The sequence below is a fragment of the Callionymus lyra genome, chromosome 6 (assembly GCF_982586985.1).
Source record: "Callionymus lyra chromosome 6, fCalLyr1.hap1.1, whole genome shotgun sequence".
In the NCBI taxonomy this organism is placed as follows: Eukaryota; Metazoa; Chordata; class Actinopteri; order Syngnathiformes; family Callionymidae; genus Callionymus; species Callionymus lyra.
This window is the reverse complement of record NC_141823.1, coordinates 33,572,071-33,592,584: the sequence shown is the minus strand read 5'-3', so window position 1 is coordinate 33,592,584 and position 20,514 is coordinate 33,572,071. Positions and strand designations below refer to the sequence as shown.

Sequence of the window (20,514 nt, the reverse complement as noted above, 5' to 3'; positions counted from 1 at the left end):
ACCATTCCCAGCATTAGTGTGTTCATAGGAAGATAAGAGTTTGTGTCTATACGTCTAACAGAGAAGTGATGACAAATGAAATGACATTAAATCTTTGTGGACTTTTATATTTAATAAAAGTATCTATGATCTTAGTTTCCTGCAAGTTTATTGAGCTTATTGGGTGATTTGGTCTGGAAATGAAGTGTTGCTTGAAAAGCCTATATTAAGGTCGACGTACACTCAATATTTTTGTTGGCTGGAATAAATCATCATTTGTTGTGCTATTGCATATTCCAACACCTTCAACTGTTGCTTTAATTGCCCTGACCTTATTTTTTGTGTGTTTAAGTTTAGGTAATACTTGTCAATCGAAACTGCATCTCACATCTATGTAGTCATCTTATGTGTCACTTTGTTGCCACACTTAGACTAAGAGATGGTTAGTGTTTAGGTCTCCCTCAATACCGGTGCCAAACTTCTACTTTTGAAACTGAACTCACATGTTGTTTAGAGGATCGAAAGAATGTGTTTGGTTTGTTTTCAAAGGTAATGAAATCAGCTTCTACAGCGCAGGAGCCTGAAGTGATGGGATGAGTTTGAAGGAGCTGGTTAACAGATCCTCTGTTTGACGGTGATCTATATGTGCACCAACGACTTCTCTGCAGGCAGCCAGCTGCAGCAGCTCCCCATCATTCATCAGACGTCTGAATCTCACTGGGAGCAGTAATTGGAAATTTCCAGGGTTCAAGATATTTAGCGTTAATTAGCTGCACCACACAGCAGGAAGTAACAAGTGACATCCAGCCACACACACGCATTTGCCACAATACCGAACCAAACTGAGCAGCTCAGACATCCAACCAGGAAAGTGACGCAGAGAAGAAAGTTAAAAGGTTAGAGGGGATGTGCAGTAATTAATCCTTGTGGCCTTTTCAACTCTGTCAGGCCCCTGCATCTTTAGGGCTGTGCTGAAGCAGGTTTGGTGTAAAACTTGTGCCTTGTTTTGGGAGCAAAGCTCAACTCCGGGCTGCAATTAGATTTAACAAAAAAGTTAACATCATTTTGTGAACATTCTTCAATAATAATTGTATACAGTAATTGTGCAAATGAACGTGATCATGTGATGTTCATGTTCATTCCACTTCTATCCGAGTTCAACATACTCATTGTGTCACTGGCATGATGCGTCAGCGCGTTCTCAACAGAGGTCAAAGGCCACATCGGTCGGTCATGCTTTTTTGCTGAAGCATTTTCTCCCCCCGCAGTGGTCCTCAGAGTGCATGTTTATGACCACAGAGGCAGAAAAAAAGGAGGTCAGGCCTCCCATGTCCACTCAACTGTTTATGCTACATCACACTTTGAGCTGCCTCTGTGGGTCTTTTAAACATACATGTCAGGCAAACATACTTCAAATCTGTGCCCCTAAATTGCCTCCAGCATCGGCTTCACAGGAGTTGCATATATTTCAGGTCCTTTTCGTCTAACCTCCATTACCTCCCGTGCTGACAGAAGCTTTTCAAGGCCACAGCACAGCAAAGGTTTCCAAACGCTGACATGCTCAAACCCCCTCACTAGTCTCCTCTGCTCAGTCCTCTGATCTTATCTTCCCGTCTCCCACTTTCTCAGTCATGGCACTGAACTTTGAGTATTCCGGTGTGTGGGTCTTAGCGTGTACCCTCTCTTCCAATCGAGTGACGTTCCCAGCTGCAGGAAGGATCAAGGGAAACAAAGAGGTGGATTACTAGAAACCTGATGTCAGCCAGAACTGATTAAAATAATAATCTTGAAACGATAAGTACCTATTGTTAAATGACACATGTTCTGGATATTACATACTGTACATGAACACTTACTTCTACTGCTGTTACTGCTTTCATTTTAGTCGTGGTTTCCTGTTACCGGATCCGAGTGATAGGTTCAATTCAGGTTGTCACGCTAACCACTACGCCACTGCTAGCCCTACACTACAGTTAATATGTTAAGATGCAGACGCTCATCATCTCTGTCTTCATGACCGTCGATATAAAGAGTTTTTAGAACAAAACCGATAAAGCTTGTTGTTTTTCTCTAATCGTGCTGTCAGACATCAACAAGAGAAAGTTTGATTTGGATTCTGTTTTCCATTTGGCAAAGGGTTTCTCTGGACACAGATTTTGGAACGCACAATTAACCATCTGCCTACAACACCTCAGTGATTCAGCGCTTTGACAGCCATAGCACCCAGAATCTTCTCAAACGAAAACACAACCATCTCTGACAGAACTATTTTTACACAAGTAGAAATATCTGTTGTTTTTTTAAGCAATTTCTTGAAAAAGGACCAAAGAAAAAAATGTTTCTGTGGCATACTACAAAAATAAAGGTGGTAAAAGAGGTCAAACGATCAAGTGACTTCAGATAAACCATGTGTCCACCAGCCTAAAGTTACATTTGATGCCAACATTTCGATGAAACAGGCGGAGTTTGAGTGTTTCATTTATAAACGTGTCCGGTGACTCATGGGATGGTTTAAAATATGTTACACAGTATGCCTTTTTGGTCACTTGCCAACTTTTTCCTAAATCTTTATACAAGTAATAATGGACATTTGAATCAAAAGATAGTGGGACTATTTAGTGTCATTCCATTGTTGTAACAAAAATACAATGCTCATTATTGTTTCATTTAAACTATTTAATTTCAATAATGTTGCTTTTAATTAATGCTCAATTTGAAATCACAATTTATTTAAAAAGCATTAAGTTTTTCATCTTGTTAACTCATTCATTTAATTTTGTCAAACTCAAAGCCCAGGGAACCTACAGGACCCTCCAAATTATTTTTGAGTTATTCTATTTTTTCTTTTGAGTCGGCATGTTTTCCTCCAAACAAAGAAAAAGACAATTATGTTGGATTTAGAAAAAAGTTATTAAATATAATGAGAGTACTTTTTCCTGTAAAAAGTGCCCATAAAGTATGACATAATATCTACGGTTATTTGTTCATATTAGTTGTGAACCCTAGGCATTAAGAGTGAAATCATTCATCACAGGAACTTAAGAGTTAAGTAAAGTTGGTTTTCTTTGTTTTTCCTTCTTCCACTGGCCATTGTTCTTCATAAGCTCTCTCTGTGTAAATTGTTTTACTTCTCACTTGGCCTCAAGAGAGACATCGCACCCTTAAAGTGACCGAACGCGAGGTGCTATCGATCGTCCTTCTCTGTGCCTCTCAGAGGCGAGGACGCATTAAACCTGTTATGAGTCATTAAGAGCTGGAGGCCTTTAAATCTCACCTGTCTAACTTAAAAGATATCGACTGACTTGTTTTCTCTTGAAGTGGCCTCTGGGTACAAAGCGATGCCTGGCCGTGTGTGTGTGTCGATGCGTTGGTGTACCCTACTGTACTGTGCTGAACAGAACCCAGGCGAGCGCGTGTCCATGAACACACGCTTGAATGTGTGCGGGTGTGTGTGTGAGCCGGCTCGTCCTCGCGCCGCCCCGGAGGCTCAGAGCCCATTTCCTGTTGTGCAGTGTGATAAGTTTCCCTGTCAGATCCTCCCAGCACCACTATATTTCTGATAAGCTCCACTGCTAGTTTTCCCGACCTCTGGCACAGAGATCAATTTGAGATTGATTCAGAATGCCCTGCTGGGCCGAGCTGGAAGATCAATTTGAGATGGATTGTTCACACCAGGGGGGGCAATGACATGCAACATAGGGCTCTCTTGCTTCCCCAGCTTTCCCCGTCCGCTCACTTCCCCGCTGTTATTTCCTTCACTCGCCGACTTATCTAGTCGTCTACCAGTTGTTTCACTCTTGTCCTCCACACTGTTGTTACACTGAATTAAGCCTCGTCTCTCGCACCCGTTCCTCATCCATCTTTATTCACGCGCTGCTTCTCCCACACAAGCACCTGCTTCTTTAACTTTTCCTCTCTGTGGAGGAGGAGGAGGGAGAGAGACGACTTCATTAGCCACCGCGGGAGAGTGATAAGCCAGCAGGACAGGCGTGATAACTCATCTGCCTTGGTAATGCACATCCAGAAAACCAACAGACAAACACACACCCAAGCTGGAACCTCGTTTGGGTCATTCCCGCCCCCTGCCTCGAGCTATTGGTGTCACTATCAGTGACTCGTGACCTCGGCCACAGTGGACATTATCGCCCTTTATCTCCACTCTACTGTTCTACCGCTCATCTGAGGCTCTCCACCACTGTCTCTGCACAGCCTGACCTTTTCTCCAGCGCTACTATGCACCCCTGACTGCACTGACCTTTAACCAGACAGTTCATGTGGGTCGAAGAAACTTAATCATCTGTGCAAAGACAAATTCAACACAAGGAAAGACTGGTAGAATACAGATCTGAGAGAAAATAGAAGATGACAGGATGATGTTCACTTCTTCCTTAAGTTAAACTGCATCACACAGAGGTGGGACAAATAAAAAATCAGATCAATGCAATACTAACTCACAACATATGACGTATCCTTGAGTAACAATACACATTTCAAGCTATTGTTGGCCACCATGAAGGAGGTTCGAGATCAAAGTCCGATTTTTCCCTTGAGTTTAACAAATAGTCATTCTTAAAGAATGGTTGTTAACTTGGAGATTTTCAACTAGCATTCTAAAACTTATGCTCCATTCATTTTATCCATCCATCTGTTTGAAACAGTACTGTTGTTAAAACAGTAACCAAAAACATGTTAACCTAGAGAAGAAACTACACTATGTTCCCCATGACCTTGCAAGTAATTTCATTGACAACCATGTTAATAGATTCCATTTTCATCATACTGTATGTGATGAGTGTTGATCCCATAATGACAACACAACAGTCACGAAGTAAGCTCTGGAGTATGTAGGTGTTCGTTTGTACCACTGAGGACATGGAGAACTAAAGATGGTGAGGCAGTCATGATGGGAACAGAGCAGCTGGAGAGAGAGTATGGATCCGAGTGTCGCAGGAAAGAAACTGTCAGAAATAGAGCTACGTTAGTGATGGACTCAGTAGGAAGACGATGTACAAGTCCCAGCCGTGTGAAGGTGTCAGTAAAGACATGGATACATCGGGAAAACATCCATATGAAAAACACCTGAGCAGATTACACATCCAATAAATCACCATCTTTCTTGGCCTGTCCTCTTAAACACAAACATGTATGTGTCATACTGACATAAGAAAGATGGAATATTTCTTAGACAAACTTTTGGATCCTGCTTCAGTTGAACGGTTAAATACAGGGCGAGGCTCACAAAGGTTCGAGTCAGCTCTGCAAAAACACAATACGAGTCTCTGCCGACTGATACCTGGTGAGCTGCTGCCAAAAATAAAGAGAAGAAAAAGATATAACATAAACAGGCTGATGAGTCTGAACGCTTGTCGGATCGGTTTAGACCTCAATTACCAAAATCGTCAGCTCAGAGTCGCGACACCGATCCTGGCTATTTTTGTATAAGAGGATTTCAGACGTTATTGAACCTCTGCACATGAAAGAAACTGCTCTTATGGAAAAAACTATTAGAGAATTCGTTTTTGGCCAGTTTTGCAAGTTTCGTCCGAATGTCATTTACTTGATTATTTTCATGATGAGTTTTTTCAGTGAATCTACTGTTGTGAATCTTCCTGGTTATCTGTTAAAAATATTACAATCTCATAGCATTTCATGTTCGCACTTCTTTACAGAAAACAATGTAAAGGCTTGGACAAACCAAACAAACAAACTTGCAACCTAAGTGTTTATAAAATTGATTCCCTTTCGTCCATTAGAACCATCGCCTTTTTTTCTACTATTTCTATTTTTCTGTGAGGACTTCTATTCATTAAGTAAATGTGCTCAGGATCAGGAACACCGAGAACATGAGAGCTCATTTATTATAGTAAAAATAGCAGTTTAATAATGCAAATTAACCTCTAATAATAATTAATAACAAAATCAAAACGTTCATTAATATGAAGGTGAACAGTAGTGCAGAAGTTTTATATTTCGGTTGGATTATTTTGTATCCAATATGTAAATGTGTAGACAACAATTCAAGAGTCAATCACTAAATCAATGGCTTAATTATATTTTTAAATGTAAGTTAGGTAGTTTGGTATTGCTATGAAATCATCAACACATTTTTAGAGATTGAGGGAGAGGTTTTCAAATGTTATTTTGTTCATCGCAACACAAGGCACATATAGTTAAACCACTCCCACCCATCAACTAAAGTAGATTTAAGTACCGACAGCGGCCCCACACTAACATAGGAATAATGTATAAACCCAGGGCTGCCTTAAGCTGGAATTGAAACGGTAGCCATCTTATTGTAAGGCTGCTCGCTTTGTTTTTGACATGTCTGTTATTTTAAGGTTAAACATCTACATACTATCCCTAAATATTATACATCACTACCATGGTCCTTAGGTACCTTAAACTAGAAACCCTTTAACTAAGTTAAACAAAACAATGCGAAGACGAAATAATTTCCCAGTGTTTTTACATATTGACAAGATAATTAATTTAATTATTTCAGACTTCAGACTTCTTAAATATTACTGACAGAAGATTTTTTTCAAGAGCACCATTTTATTTCCAGCCCTTGAACTCTATTTACAGTCTGATTTTAATAAGCTTTTTTATTATTATACTTATTTCAAGGCAAAAAAACCCAATAGTGTGCTAACTCAAACTAGATAAGGTTGTAATTGATACAAGCATTCAATACATCTTGAATTTGGCAGAGCATTTCTAGCAGTGTTTCCTCTCTCTTGTTGTTTACAAGCCCTTTAAGATGAAGATTTGGCTTTTCTTCTGCAGGCGGTCAAAGAAACAGGCTCACCAAATCAAGTGTGATAGCATCCGAGTCACTATCGAGAATGAAAACACTGGTATATTAGATACACAGGGCCCTGAACTCACCACACTTCATTAAACTTCATTTGGCAAAGTTGCCGACATAAGCAGAAGAGGGGAAACTAACTGCTGAGGAATACATCAAGTGAACGGTTCCAAAGTACTTCACGACAAACGCCAGCACTGAAGAGGCGACATTAACTGAATAGCTCCACTGCAGCATAACTCTGGAAAACTGCTTTAAACATGATTTCTTTTGTTTCCCGTCAACAAATTCCTGCTGCAGGAACAGCCGATATGAGGTGACCTGCGCACAATCCTCTCACTGCTGTCATGGGTGGATGATCTTCTGTCAAAACAGCTGGCCCAGAAACAACACACGTACAACAGGATTAAAGTATTTTCTAAATATCTGTCACTCCAAAGCCAAAAAGTAAACTTTGTGGTACCTATTGATCAGTGTGATAATGACACGATTATTTGGGGACATGAGGCCATGAACCACTTGTAATGAACCAGGATCATTTGTCCTTCAGATTAGTTTTGTCACGTTTGGAATCCTTCTCATCTCAGAGGCTGCTTGGTTTGATGGCTGGACCAGCTGCATTGTTTTCTGAATATGAACTCCTTAGTCAGCTGTTAGAGCAGCTACGCGGAGTTGAGAGAAGAAAAAAGAGGTGAAAAGAAGTCTGAGCAGTCTGTGTCGGTTCTGCTCGCACAGCAGGTTTGATCGGATACTAGTCGAAATATTGTGTTTGACTAGTACGTTTTTTTTGCAGTAAAACTCTTCATTCCTATTTAAGATTGTTATAAAACAACATTTATATTAACCTGGAAAAATGTTTAAACAGATTAAACACATTTTTGAATTGTTTTATTCCGTCTATCAAAGGTTCCTTAATATCTAGGCTCTTTGTATATGTTTAGACATACTGCAAATTCAGAACCTTTGCTTATGCCTAGAAAAAAAATTTGCTGAAATATTCCTTGACGATGAAAACATTGACTTTAATCATTTTGACTTTAAGTAACTGTGCATGAAAACCATAATTCCTTGAGAAGAGGGGAAATCTAGGTTAAGCTTCTTCCCCTGGTTTATTCCAATCAAATCTCTTCATTTATTGAACATGCTTGATGAGATGTGTGTGTTGCTTTTTTTGTATAGCATTCACAGCACAGTTGTTCAAAAGTAGTTTAAAAGATTAACAAATATCTCCATTTATTTTGTGGTTGCAGCATGATGTCATCTCATAACTAAAGGAAAACTTGAAAATGTCATCTATCCAACCATCCCTCATCTTTCACTCATAAGAGACCAAACCAGGGTCAAATTTGGCCTTTTTATGTTGCCTTCAAAATCTTGAATAAAAAACATTTGTACATTAAATTGAAATCCAGAAACTAGTTCAAATGAGGGTGGATGCTCAAGCTGACAAAAATAATAAACAAGACTCTTACTTTCTGTTAGGAGTGCCAGATTTCGACGTTTATATTAATAATTAAAAATTTACATTTTAAATTTAATTTCATTCAACCCGAGAGTGCCACTCTTAACTTTTAAGAGTCTGAAGATGATCCAGCGTTACCAGGACAATTGTTCTCTCAGCATATCATAAGTAACAGCCCAGAACAACCTGATACATCCACATATATATCTGCACTATTTTTTTATCACGTGGAAACTTAAATAAACGAGTCAATCACATTTTCATATCCCCCCGGTCAAATCCCGGCTTTGCACCTGAGATCGTTTACACACCACAGTGCACCGCACCACATAATGCAGTTCATCACGCTGTGGCTGCAGCAGGAACATCTGGACTGTGAGAATCTTATCACCATCTCTGGTTCATCCCTAATTCCACAGATGGGGTTCGCCTAGCTGAAGGCGACCTCTGACCGACAGGACGCATCAGCGATAAATGAAGCCGCACAAGGTTTCAGGGTCGCTCCAAGCAAAAGAAATGTGGATGACAATATTTCACAGCTGCACTTGATTCATCTTTTTGGATACAACCTCATCTTTATAACCGCCATTGTCGCGTTAGCTAGTAGCATACAATTTAACTGGTTTAAATGAAATTGTATTACCTACATGTATTTCCTCAGAATGATTTGAAACCTTTTTTTAATCATTTTGAAATAGAAGTGAAACATGAGCAATGAGCCACAACCTTTTTTGTACCGCGGACCAGTTGTCGGGATAATATTCACGGACCAATGTTGAGACGTTTGATCGTTTGCTGACGATGGCGTTCTGTGTGTGTGTGACTTTGAGCCAATGTGTGAGTTTGTGTTTAAGCATTATATCTATGGCATGAGGATTCTAAACAGAAGTGTGTGCTTCACTCATTTTCACTAGTCAAGAGTCACACACTACTGTTAGTTCAGAGAAACTCTGTTTTCTTTTCCAAATTAAACATCTTTTAGCCAGTAATATTAAAAAGAACATATTTTTTTTCTGTGCAGTCCGGTAATAAATGTCTCACGGACCGGTACAGGTCCCCGGTTTGAACCGGTGTTGTGGACCACTGATTTAGAAGACAAACACAATGTCATTATCTTTTGTCCCATTATTAGGTTCCAGAACATTTCTTAAATAAACAAAAACGTAACCTCTTTTGTGGATCTTATGTTCAAAGCATAAAAACCTCAGGCAACCGAAGACTTTACCTTTGACCCCACAAACTGGGATACACAGCAGTGTGGTTGCCTGCACATAGACCGGCACCTGTGTTCGGTGGGACACACCAGAGCCGGCAGGAGATTACATTAGTTTAGCGTCTTAGACACCAGCTAGAAAGTTTGTTCACAGACTAATCTGGGCTGCCGGCAGAAGTTTTGGCCGTTGCTGCGAGAACAGAGGGAGAAGAAGATTTGACTCGCTGCTGCCAGCGACACGGAGCAGGATTACCCGCGTCCGGTTTGTTGAGACTCATTTACAATTGTGACTTCAGCGACATCGCCGCCTTCAGTTTCGAGGAATTGAAAATGCTGATTGGCTTGAGCTTATCTACTTCTCATTTACCGGGCAAACTAATGCAAATTAGTTTTTGGTTTTTATGCTGGCATTCAGACTCACATCATGTTCAGAGCTTATCTCTTCGGGGCAACAATATGCCAGAAGCCAAAATTAGGCAACTGTCAACAAATGTTAAGCGCTCGCAGGAACTTGACTTAAGCTCATGTCATGACTATGTATTATCAGGTGAGCTCAGGCTTTATGCAGGCTGATACCGCAGGTGTGTTCCCGCAGTGTGTGTGTGTTTGTGTGTATGTTGTGTGACTAATCTCATTAATGCATGGTCGCACAGAGTTGAATAACTACATGGTGGAATGGGCAAATAGCATTTAAGGCTCACCCCGAGATGGCCAGAGATGTTGAGGGGACGGGGGAGAGGGGGGGAGTGCTGGATTTACTTAGCGAGCTGCAAATAATACATAGTGGACAAGGATGTCATATTTATGTACCTGGTCATGGCAGAAATAAGAAGAATTCACAAACATATGTGGAAGTCAATTTATGCAGCAACAATAACAAGACTCACTGATTAGAGTCGTAACAATCTGCTTTGATTTAATGGTTTTCCTGTTTTTTCTGATCATTCCGGTTATCCACCCGCAAATCCTGATTGTCTTTCATAATTCTGCAATCACAGGTATAATCTATACAGTCATTTATCTGTGTTCCTTTCTAAAAAAACAATTGAATTTTAAAAATGTGCCAAAATCATCAGGTTATGTTTCTGTTAGAAAGAAGAACTTTTTCCAGAGGCGTGATTGAACGTCATGTTGTGCAGCTGTGAGACTCCAACGCTCACATTTGTTTAAAATAATGGAATGCTGAGCCGGTAATTTATATGATGTTATCATGTTAATAGCATTGTTAAACAAACTTACATTTCAAAACTGTCTGTAACCCGTCTGCTTGAACACAGACTTCATGGGAACAAAAACATCAATTCTCCCTCGTCCCTGCAACCCTCCGTGTGAGCACGTTCAGCAACACCAGCAGCCAGAAACAGTTATCAGATGCTATCATTTGTACGCTTCAGATGATAAATCATAAAATTGACAGATGGAGAGAGTCAGTGTGGGATCAATAGCAGCAACATGAACGACTGCAATGAAGCTAATAACAAATAATGCAGCATTGATTATTCAAGAGAAGCTACTGAGTTATAGATGAAGGCCTGCAACAGATAATAGAGCGAGCTGTGTGCCTGTCTGTGTGTTAATGTGTGTGTGTGTCTGGGTGTGTGGGTGTGTGGGGAAGTGTGTGTGTGTTTGTGTCTATGTGAGTTTGCTTCTGTTTGTGTGTTCATGCATGTGTGTCTGTACGTAAGCATGTCTGTGTGTGTCTGTGCGTAAGTGTGTCTGTAAGTTTGTTTGTGTCTGTACATGTGCATGTGTGTGAGTGTGTGTGTGTGTGTGTGTGTGTGTGTGTGTGTGTTTTTATGCATGTGTATCTGTGCGTAAGTGTGTGTGTTAGTGTGTGTCTGTACGTGTGCTTGTGTATGTGCGTGTGTGTGTGTGTGTGTGTGTGCATGTGTGTGTGTGTGTGTGTGTGTGTGTGTATGTGCGTGTGTGTGTGTGTGCATGTGCGTGTGTGCGTGCGTGTGCGGAGCACTCACTCATAAGTGGACCTCTTGCTTGCAGCCCTGGAGCGACTGGACTTCAACTCTCCACTCATGCTTGTGTCTGCAAGAAAAGAACGAGGACACAAAAGACGATTAAGAGGAAAATCTTCGATTGACTAGGAGTTGTGTTGTGCTAAAGATAAACATATGTAATGTAAAGTTTATTATCCTGTGCTCCTCTAAATCACTGACCATGGTTCTCAGTTAGATTCAAACAGAATGTGCAGGAGTTTGTTTTATGCAGGAACATAGTCAAAGGACTAACTGCACTAAGATAAACAAATGTTATGAAACGAAATGGAAAAATGATGCAAAAGAAAACATTTTCTGCTTGAATGTGTAGTTGATGACAAATGACCTAGATCAAGTGTGCCATTCAAGTTGCCTCCTTCTACTAAACTAAACCTCTTTTCAAGTCCTCCTCAGGGACAATTAACTTTCGGCCCACTTGATTACAGGACACGCCAGCAGCTCAGCGCTCATGCTGGTCACTTGGCATTGATTCACAGAAAAAAAGGTGAAAGAAAAGCGAGGGAGAGAGGAGGGGCGGGGGTCAGTCTGACAGGGACAGACGGATGGTGAATGGAGTGTGACTGGACAAGCTGCGAACACACTTACATAGCGTGACAGTCAGATGGCTGCAAGCTACAATTAATTAAGTTTGGCTATAAGGATGAAAAAACATTTTTAACACATGTCAGAGCCTTTACCTCTCGCCACACTCTCTTTTCCCCTCACACCTAAGATGCTGCAGTGACCTGCTGGCTGAGCTAGGACACTTTCCTAGGCTGACATCGTCACACTGATGAAGGTAAATGAGAATTAAGAAGGACATTCCTGCCTGCTTGTTGATTTAAAAAAAAATCTACGTATATTTTTAGGAATGTTAATTGTCCTAACTGTTCATTCCAAAATGTGAGATAAGATACAAAAGAAAATCATCAAGAAAATCATCAAATAATATCTTAGATAATAATTATCTACAAGGCCCATTCATTGATGGCCAAACAAAAGTAGCGTCCCGTATACTTTGGTCCAAGGTCAAGGCCAATGACTTGAAATAAAACTGTAAAACCCAGAATACATGAATTTGTGTTTGTCAGTATAAGGAAAAACATGTTCTCATTAACTCAATATTCATTTGATGGTAGAACCACATGTGAGATCAGGCTTTTGTGCTTTTCTAGTTGATTGTTGGTTGTTAGTTCTTGTGAGAATGATTTAGACACAGTACAGACCCATACACCTGTGTTTTTCTCGGTGTTATCATGATCTTTTAAGTATATATTTTTTGAGTATTTTTTTGATTGTTTAGGCGCTTTGTGACTCTGGTCTATAAAAGCGCCCTATAAATATTAATTACTTAATTAACTATTGACAATTCATAACAAGGACAAGCATCGGCTGAAGAAAATGTCTTGCCTTCAAGATGGTCGACTGTGAAAGCATTCAGGACTAAAACCTTAGTCTTGAAACCTCTCGTTCGCTGGGATTTCAGACGGTGGAGAACTTTATAAAGTCATAACCTCAAAAAATCATCATGATAAGGGACTGACGGCATCTCGGGGAGGAAGACTTTTGAAACATGTGAGTGAGTCAGGAGAGTTGGGTTTTCACACTAGTTTCTAAATTATTTTTTTAAGGAAGATTTAAGGACTGACAAGCAGCAGTCAAGTAGATTTCATAAATTATTTTGGATCAGGCAATGACATATTGAGGAGATTCAGACCGAAAGGTGTCAGCAGGAGAGAAAGGGGACTTTTAAAAGGTCAGTAGTAAGATCAGCTACTAGACGCAGGAGACAGCTCTTGCTTAGAGAGTCCAGATGCTTGTAGATCGAGGTGACAGTGGACATGTTGGATATTGGCGATGGAGAGAGCTGGTAAAAGAAGAAGAGGTTCATGGATGTGGTTAATAAGGACATAAAGAGGACCTATAGTGACTCTGGGGGAGGCTCAAGATAGGCAAGGGTGGAGGAAGTTGACATGCTGTGGCAATACTGATCCAGATCTTTATCTTGCTTTTATCAAAGTTGCTGATCAAGTGTTTATGTTGCAGACCAGCCATTACTGGGTGTCAAATCTCATTCATCAAGAGATCATCAATCAATGTATTTCCATCAAGAATCATCCTTATTCCAGGCACAAACCCTCATTATTACTTTATTAACATTGAATAATTACACTAGTGAGTTTTGAAAATTTTAAGTGAAAATCAGATTTAAATACATTCTCTGCATATCTACGTCAGAGTTTCCTGTCTAGATGTGTTTCTGTCATCAAATTCATCTCAGAATGCCTGTAGATAAATGACTTTACATGCTATATAGATAAAGATGTGGGAGACTTTTAACTTGAAAGTCTTTCTCATTTTAGTATAAATCATACCAAGTCATCATCATACCTTGTTTGAACTGGATTCTAGTTTGTCATGTTCAACATGGTCAATAAAAATGTCAAACCTCTTCTTAATGTTGCAACAGGAAATAGAGAGTAAGAGCTTGTGGAAGGAGAGAAGTGTACTTTCTAATGTTTCCTGGGCAACTTTAAGAAAGTCATGATTGACTGCATGAATGAGTCATTACACAGGAAGAGAAGTGAGGATGCAGCTGAGCCCGGCTGTGAAACCACGGGTGGTAATCACTCTGCTATTTGGAAAACAAATTCCTATATGATGCATTTAGACGCGCCGATGCTGGCCCTGCATGAACAGCGAAAAAATGCAGATCCACGCAGAAGCTTTCAGCCTGAAGCTGAGGACATCCATTACAGTAGGCCCAGTGTCATCCTTTTCCAAATAACAGCAGAACTGATTGAGAAAATATTCACCTACACAGTATGAACTGATCGGCGAGTGTGGGCCAGAGCAGCAGGATTTGTCATCCGTTAATGTAGATCAAATATTTTTCTATTGACTTTATTTTACTTTTCTCTCCCTCTCTTCTGATGGGCTAAAGCTTAATTTAATCTTTATCGTCTTTCAGTCGAGTAGAAGAGAACAAGATGGCAGAAAAATGCGGTAAAAATGAGTCTTTACTGTAGATTGGGCTTAGAAACTCGGACATTAGAAAGAGGCTCAAAGTAGAGCGGCTGCCCCTTTGCATCATAAGAAAACTCATAGGTTGTCCCCTTCTAAAAACTAAATTAAATAGTATTAAGTCATGTTATAAGTTACTGTTAGTGTAATAACACAAATTTAGACATTATTTCTATAAATACAATTACTCAAACAATCATTTATGTTATGTTTTATGACCATGGCATTGTAGCTTCTGCAAGGAGATTCTGCCCAATGAAATATCATTGTACCTCTTGCAATGACAACAGAGCCAAGCTACTAAGAAAACATACACAAAGTGAATTTATCATTTGTAATTGAATAAAAAAATGTAAAAAAAAAAAAAAAAAAAGGAATCATAGATGTGACAGAAATAGATTTGATAATAATAAAACATACTTATAAAACATCATTTAAAATGGAAATATTATATGCAATATATCATCAAAAAGGAATAGGGCGGTTAAAAATGGCGATAAATGTCAGTTAATGTTAAGTTAAAGGACCATAAAAAACAAGAGACGCACTGGGATAAAATAAGACAAATAAATACTGTAAAATTCTACAACCTTGTTAACTTTAATGGAGAAAAAGGACCGGGAAATATTTTGACTATTATTCAGGATTATTGTCTGTCGACTTAACAAAAGCTTTTCCCATCGGGGTTGCCACATAAAGTCAGCCCTCCCCCCTTTAACCTATTCGGTGCACCCTCCCTCTTCCCCTCTCCTCGCCTCCCCTGTAGTTCATTTCTTTTGATGAAGCTGCATACGAGCATTCAAATATACCAGCAAAAGTCAGATTTCTGCATATTCTTGCAACATCCCTTTGCTCCACAGCCCTTTGGCGTCTGTGTTATTCTGATTCCAGCACGAGGCCCACCAGCAGCTGGCGATAAACGTTGGCAGAATAAAAATCCAAACTGACAACAGCATGTTAGTAAAATATGAGCAGAGAACAGAGAATACTTGAAAGTAACACATCATCAGCCATAATGGCGTATCAAGCCTTTGTCATGTTCAGCAGTCTCCGCTCGGTACCAGTGGAAACTGGGCCCGGATCCCAACCCTGAGAGCATCAGCGAGCTGGCTTCACCTCACTACCTGGACACTAAATTAAACAGCAGCACTGTCGGGAGCAGCTTGCTCTTATTTGGAATTTCTGGAGAAGGTAAGAGGAGGTCAAGCGCCTCAGCTCCACTTTACATCCAGCAGCAGGATGGATCCCAAGCTGCCGATTTTACTGCCAGGAAATGGATTTTAAAAAAGTTTAAAAAAAAAAGTATTTACTAATTTAGTAAATTATATAAAATGTATACATATATTTAAATATATATAAGGAATATAAAAGGGTATAAATAAATACATAGATATGGCACAAATACATGGGGAAATACTAATATTAAATACATGAGGCTAATTGGATATACAGTTTATTGAATAAATGTTGGAAAAGATTTTGCATATTATCCAGACATGTTATTTTAGGATTAAACCTCATCACGTCACACACACAAGAGACTCAGCTCAAACAGAAATGAGTTGATGGCTGCTGGATGAAAAGATGCTCTGAATTAATAAAAAATGACTTTTCAATCTTTTACTCAAATATACAGTAGAGTTACTCTAGTGGAGATCATGAGTGGCAGCTGAATAAAGCAGGAGGCTGCTGTCTCGCTCAAACCCCTCATCAACGTGGTTCACTAACAGGGTTGATGTTGGAACGTGTTCTGAGCTGCACATTCATGTGGACACCATTTATGCATGATCAAAACATGAGTAAGCAGAAATATAAGTGTAAAAGATAACAAAATAAAATAGGTTAAACCAGAGATGATTGGAGCATTTTCAAAAATTAACAAGCTTTCAATATCCATTTCAATGCAGGAGGAGGAAATGTAAGCTCACTGCAACATGGTTTTCAAGTGAGGAGATAAGACACAAATTGGTTCTGTATTTTCTTTTGGCCAGTTTTTTAAGGTCACGGCCACACAGTGTCTCTACTTCCATCTCCAGCTGACCAAGAGGCGGACAACAATCTTCTCAAAGTTATGTTTATCTGAATAACTGTCATGATGAAATGTAGACTTTGGAAAATGTAACCTGACTTTGAGAAGAACCCAAAAATATCTGAGCGATTCCTTTGTTTTGCAGCCTCACACCTGAAACCTTTTAATCTCTTCCATACGCACTTTATGTTCATTTGTTTTTGGACAACCAAGCCTAGCAGTGAGAGACGCAAGTGTCCAACAATGCAGACGCTATGAACCCAGGAGAATAGTAGTTCATTTCACAATTAGAAACAAATGAGATTTTTTTTATAATTACCGTTTTGCACTGTCCAACCTTATCCAATGTAAAAGAACAGTTTTCTTCTTTTGGTGAGTGTATGATCATGTGATCCGTAGGGTTCAAATGAAAGAATAATCATTCAAATTAATATGCTAAATGATTCAAATCCGCTCATAATTTACAAAGACGATGCATCACAGGTGGAAGATGGAAGAGTCACATTAAAACTGGAGTCACGGTGATAAAAAAGAAGGTTGTATATATTTCCCCCGGCTTGAATCAGATAAACTTTGATCAACTTTTTCCGGTTTTGAGCAGCAAATTGTGTCTAATAATGGCCAATGTATCAATAAGACCAGGTTGATAGAGGCTTTCAATGTTCATATTCGTCTGCTGAGAGTGTTCAGTCACACTCAACAAGAAGCTTCAAAAACATACAATTTTAAAAGATAAGATTACAGCAAATCACCTGCTTCAGAAGTGGAATTGCTGATCGTTTAAAATGTGTTTTCTAAAGATCATGTCAAGCTAGTGAGAAATACTAGCTCACACAAAAACACAACATCTCGATGTGAAGCTTGTTCTCAGGTATATCTCTATGAGTTTGCTTTTCAAAGAATCAATCGAGAGAGAGTCTTATGAGCAGGTGATAAACCTGTGACGTCCTGACCTTGTCCAGGTGAGATCTTATAGTTTCCACCTCAGAGACTTCAGGAAGTTTTTGCTAAAACTGTTCAGCCTCTCAAATATTAGACTGTACAATAAACAACACGGCATCAGATATATGTTCATGTTAGAATGAAAATAGCTGAGCTGTAAAAACAAGTATTTCAAATGGAAGGAATTACTCATGCAAACGTGCACGTTGATCTATACTCACATCTGGGGCTGAACAGGGTCATATCAGGGATGCAGAACCGCGAGTAGACAAGGCGACGGAGGAGGATTTCTTTCCCTCGGTGCAACTCTGTCTTTATGTCCCCTTTCTTTCTCTTTGTGAGGTTCAGATCGACGTAAGGCTGCTGCTGCTGTGATACTACTGACTGAGTCAAAGAAAGAGCAGCTAGAGAAGCACCACTGGACTGTACCAAGTGTTAGTTTGTGACGGGGGGAGGAGGTTTGTTCCATTTGGAAGGAGACTAGTGAGGAGAAGAGTAATGGTTCATTTGCATTGTTGCAGTAAACTTGTATTAATATGTAAACATAATTATAAAGGAATATGAAATAACCTTTTTGTAGGTCAGCCTTTAATACATTTATTACTGATTCCCTTGAGATTAAGGAGAAATGGAAATAAAATGACAATGCTGTCAGTTTCCAAATAAACTAAACAAGCAACTAATGTGAAAACAAAACTCTCCTGACTCACTCACATGATTCAAATGTTGAAGTCTTCCTCTCAAAGATGCAATAAGTCCCTCATCATGATGATGTTTTATAGTTATCACTTTATAAAGTTCTCAACCGACTGAAATCTCAGCGAACGAGAGGTTTTAAGAGGCAGCTGTAATCAGGCTCTGCTTTGTTTCTAAAAGGAGTCATGTGGGGACATCCAGGATTGATGACGTGTGGTGACAATTCCAATGCTGGACTAATCACAGCAGAGTGGGCTTTAAATACATTCAGAACCTACAAAGCCTCCTTGGTGGAGTTAATAAATACACACGTATTTATATTTCATTCATATATATATTAAATATGTTAATTAAAGGGGAAAATAATATATAAACATTATATATTTCAATAAAAAAAAAAATAACTGGACTCTCGCAAATGTATTAAATAAAATAAATATTTTTCATTTTATTTATTTTCAACATTGTGTTAAGATGAGCCATACCAGGGCAGAATTATATAAACCTTTTATACTTATAAACTAGTATCAACATTTAAGCAAAATGGCAACTTTTCATATTTACCATAACTTCTTTAATAAGTGTCTTTCCAGTAGTCCCATCTATGGCTTTCTCCAAGGCTTTCTCTTTCCGAGACAGTGGAAGTTCCTCTTGATTTAACTGTACTTCAAGTGGTAGTTCACCCAGAAATTCAAATGTACCTAATTTTTAACCACCCTCATGTTGACTAAGGCTTAGTATTATTTTGAGAGTAGTAAATTAGTAAATTTTGAATTTCTGGGTGAACTATCACTTTAATGATCTTGTATGTTTTGAATCAGGAAGAGAGTTTGTGCTGCTTGTGAGTGTTGATTATTTAAAACATGACTTTAATACGTTTTTAATCCATTAAACTGAGTTTCCTCATTAAATGTTTTCACTCTTGAGTGGGCTTTTCATCACGCATTAGTCATACTTGAGATATCAGAGCAATTCATCAATTTTTCATATACTTAACACCTGTTTATCTATCAAAGATCAATAAAGTTTTTTTCTCTTTCATGTTCTTATCTCATATATTCTCTCCTTCTCCAGAGTACCTCAGCATAAACTCTGCTGATCCTTGTTTCATTGGCTTGTTTATTTATTATTACATCAATACCTCTGCTTGCTAATGGCTATGCCTGGTGGATTTGTAAGGGAGGATGTTGTCTTCTTTGTTCAGCTCATTTGTATCTTCCCTTTTTGTTCCCTCTTCTCGTTTATCTCCTTGACAAACATTCCCTTGTTCACATTCCAAATGTAATTACTTTAGACAAGATAGAAACTCTCACGTAGAAAGTGAAATAACAGAGATATTAAAGATACATCAACTGAAAATAACATACAGTATATACAGTATTAGCATGCTATTGTGCATGTCTCAGCATTTTAACATTAGCTCTAAACTCTAAGAGGAGCCGACACATGGCCTACAAAAACCTTCTCCAGATCACCTTTTGTATCCACGATATATCCTCATTATAGTAATGCAGGACATATCGCTAGATGAAGGTCTAATTGATGCTTTGCCTAAAATGAGGATTTCTTTGCTTTAAAAAACAACTAAGTGAGCAAGAAAGTAGAAGCAGTAGAAGACAAATGGAAGGTTGAAGACACACGAGTGGGAGAAATTTGATGAGGTTGTATAGGTGGGGTCAACCACATTCAGTGAAAAACTGACGGTGAATAATTCGGCATTGATTTAAGTGACTTTATAATTCTCCGAGATGATCAGCTAGGGCAGCAGGTAAGTTCAGACAGGCACTGTTCTGACCCATTGAAGGTAAAAAGAATAAGAAAAAGATTAAACAAAACGTATTTTTCATTGTCCTGATTTCATTCTGTTTCACATTTAATCCATCCAGGTTTTAATTTGCATCTGAAAGCCTTTTAGCCGAGACCCTGTTGTGCAGTCACATCACTGCTTCATTTGGGTTGTGTGGCAGTTTAGGAGAGAATAGGCCGCGGGCTGTTTAATCTTCCTGCCTTCTGAAGAGACGCTTTCATGTCAGTTTAATTAGCTTCTTTAACAACCAGCACAGGGTGGGACTGGCTGTGAGCCCAACTTTAATCTTAGTCAACTCTAAAATGATTAGGCCATTACCCCTTTTCACACTACACTTAACCCAGAAACAATTGCATTATTGGAGTGTTTAGTCAGGATAACTGTGGCGCTCTCAGTGGTGTGACATGCAGCTAAATTAGCTCTGGCTGTCTAAGTGCTCAAGTATTTGGGCACGTAAATATTTGCTGCAACTAGGGAATGAGCAATGAATGGTTGAACACATTCATCATAACTCATTTGTAAAGATAACAAGTATTGATCTAAAACCATTCTCTAATCTTTAG

General features: G+C 39.1%; 1 protein-coding gene across 2 annotated transcripts in view; it reads right to left on the bottom strand.

Moving 5' to 3' along the window:
- Positions 1 to 17,801, bottom strand: part of LOC148078886 (RNA-binding Raly-like protein) — a 40,946-nt gene extending 23,145 nt beyond the window's left edge. For both annotated transcript variants that reach the window (XM_087792929.1, XM_087792930.1), the window contains exons 1-2: positions 17,670 to 17,801; positions 11,436 to 11,502 (exon numbers count right to left, since the gene is read on the bottom strand). In XM_087792929.1, the coding sequence (XP_087649055.1) occupies positions 11,436 to 11,502; positions 17,670 to 17,691 (89 nt within the window). In that variant the 5' untranslated portion in view covers positions 17,692 to 17,801. The remainder of the gene's footprint in view (positions 1 to 11,435; positions 11,503 to 17,669) is intronic.
- Positions 17,802 to 20,514: the final 2,713 nt, after the last annotated feature.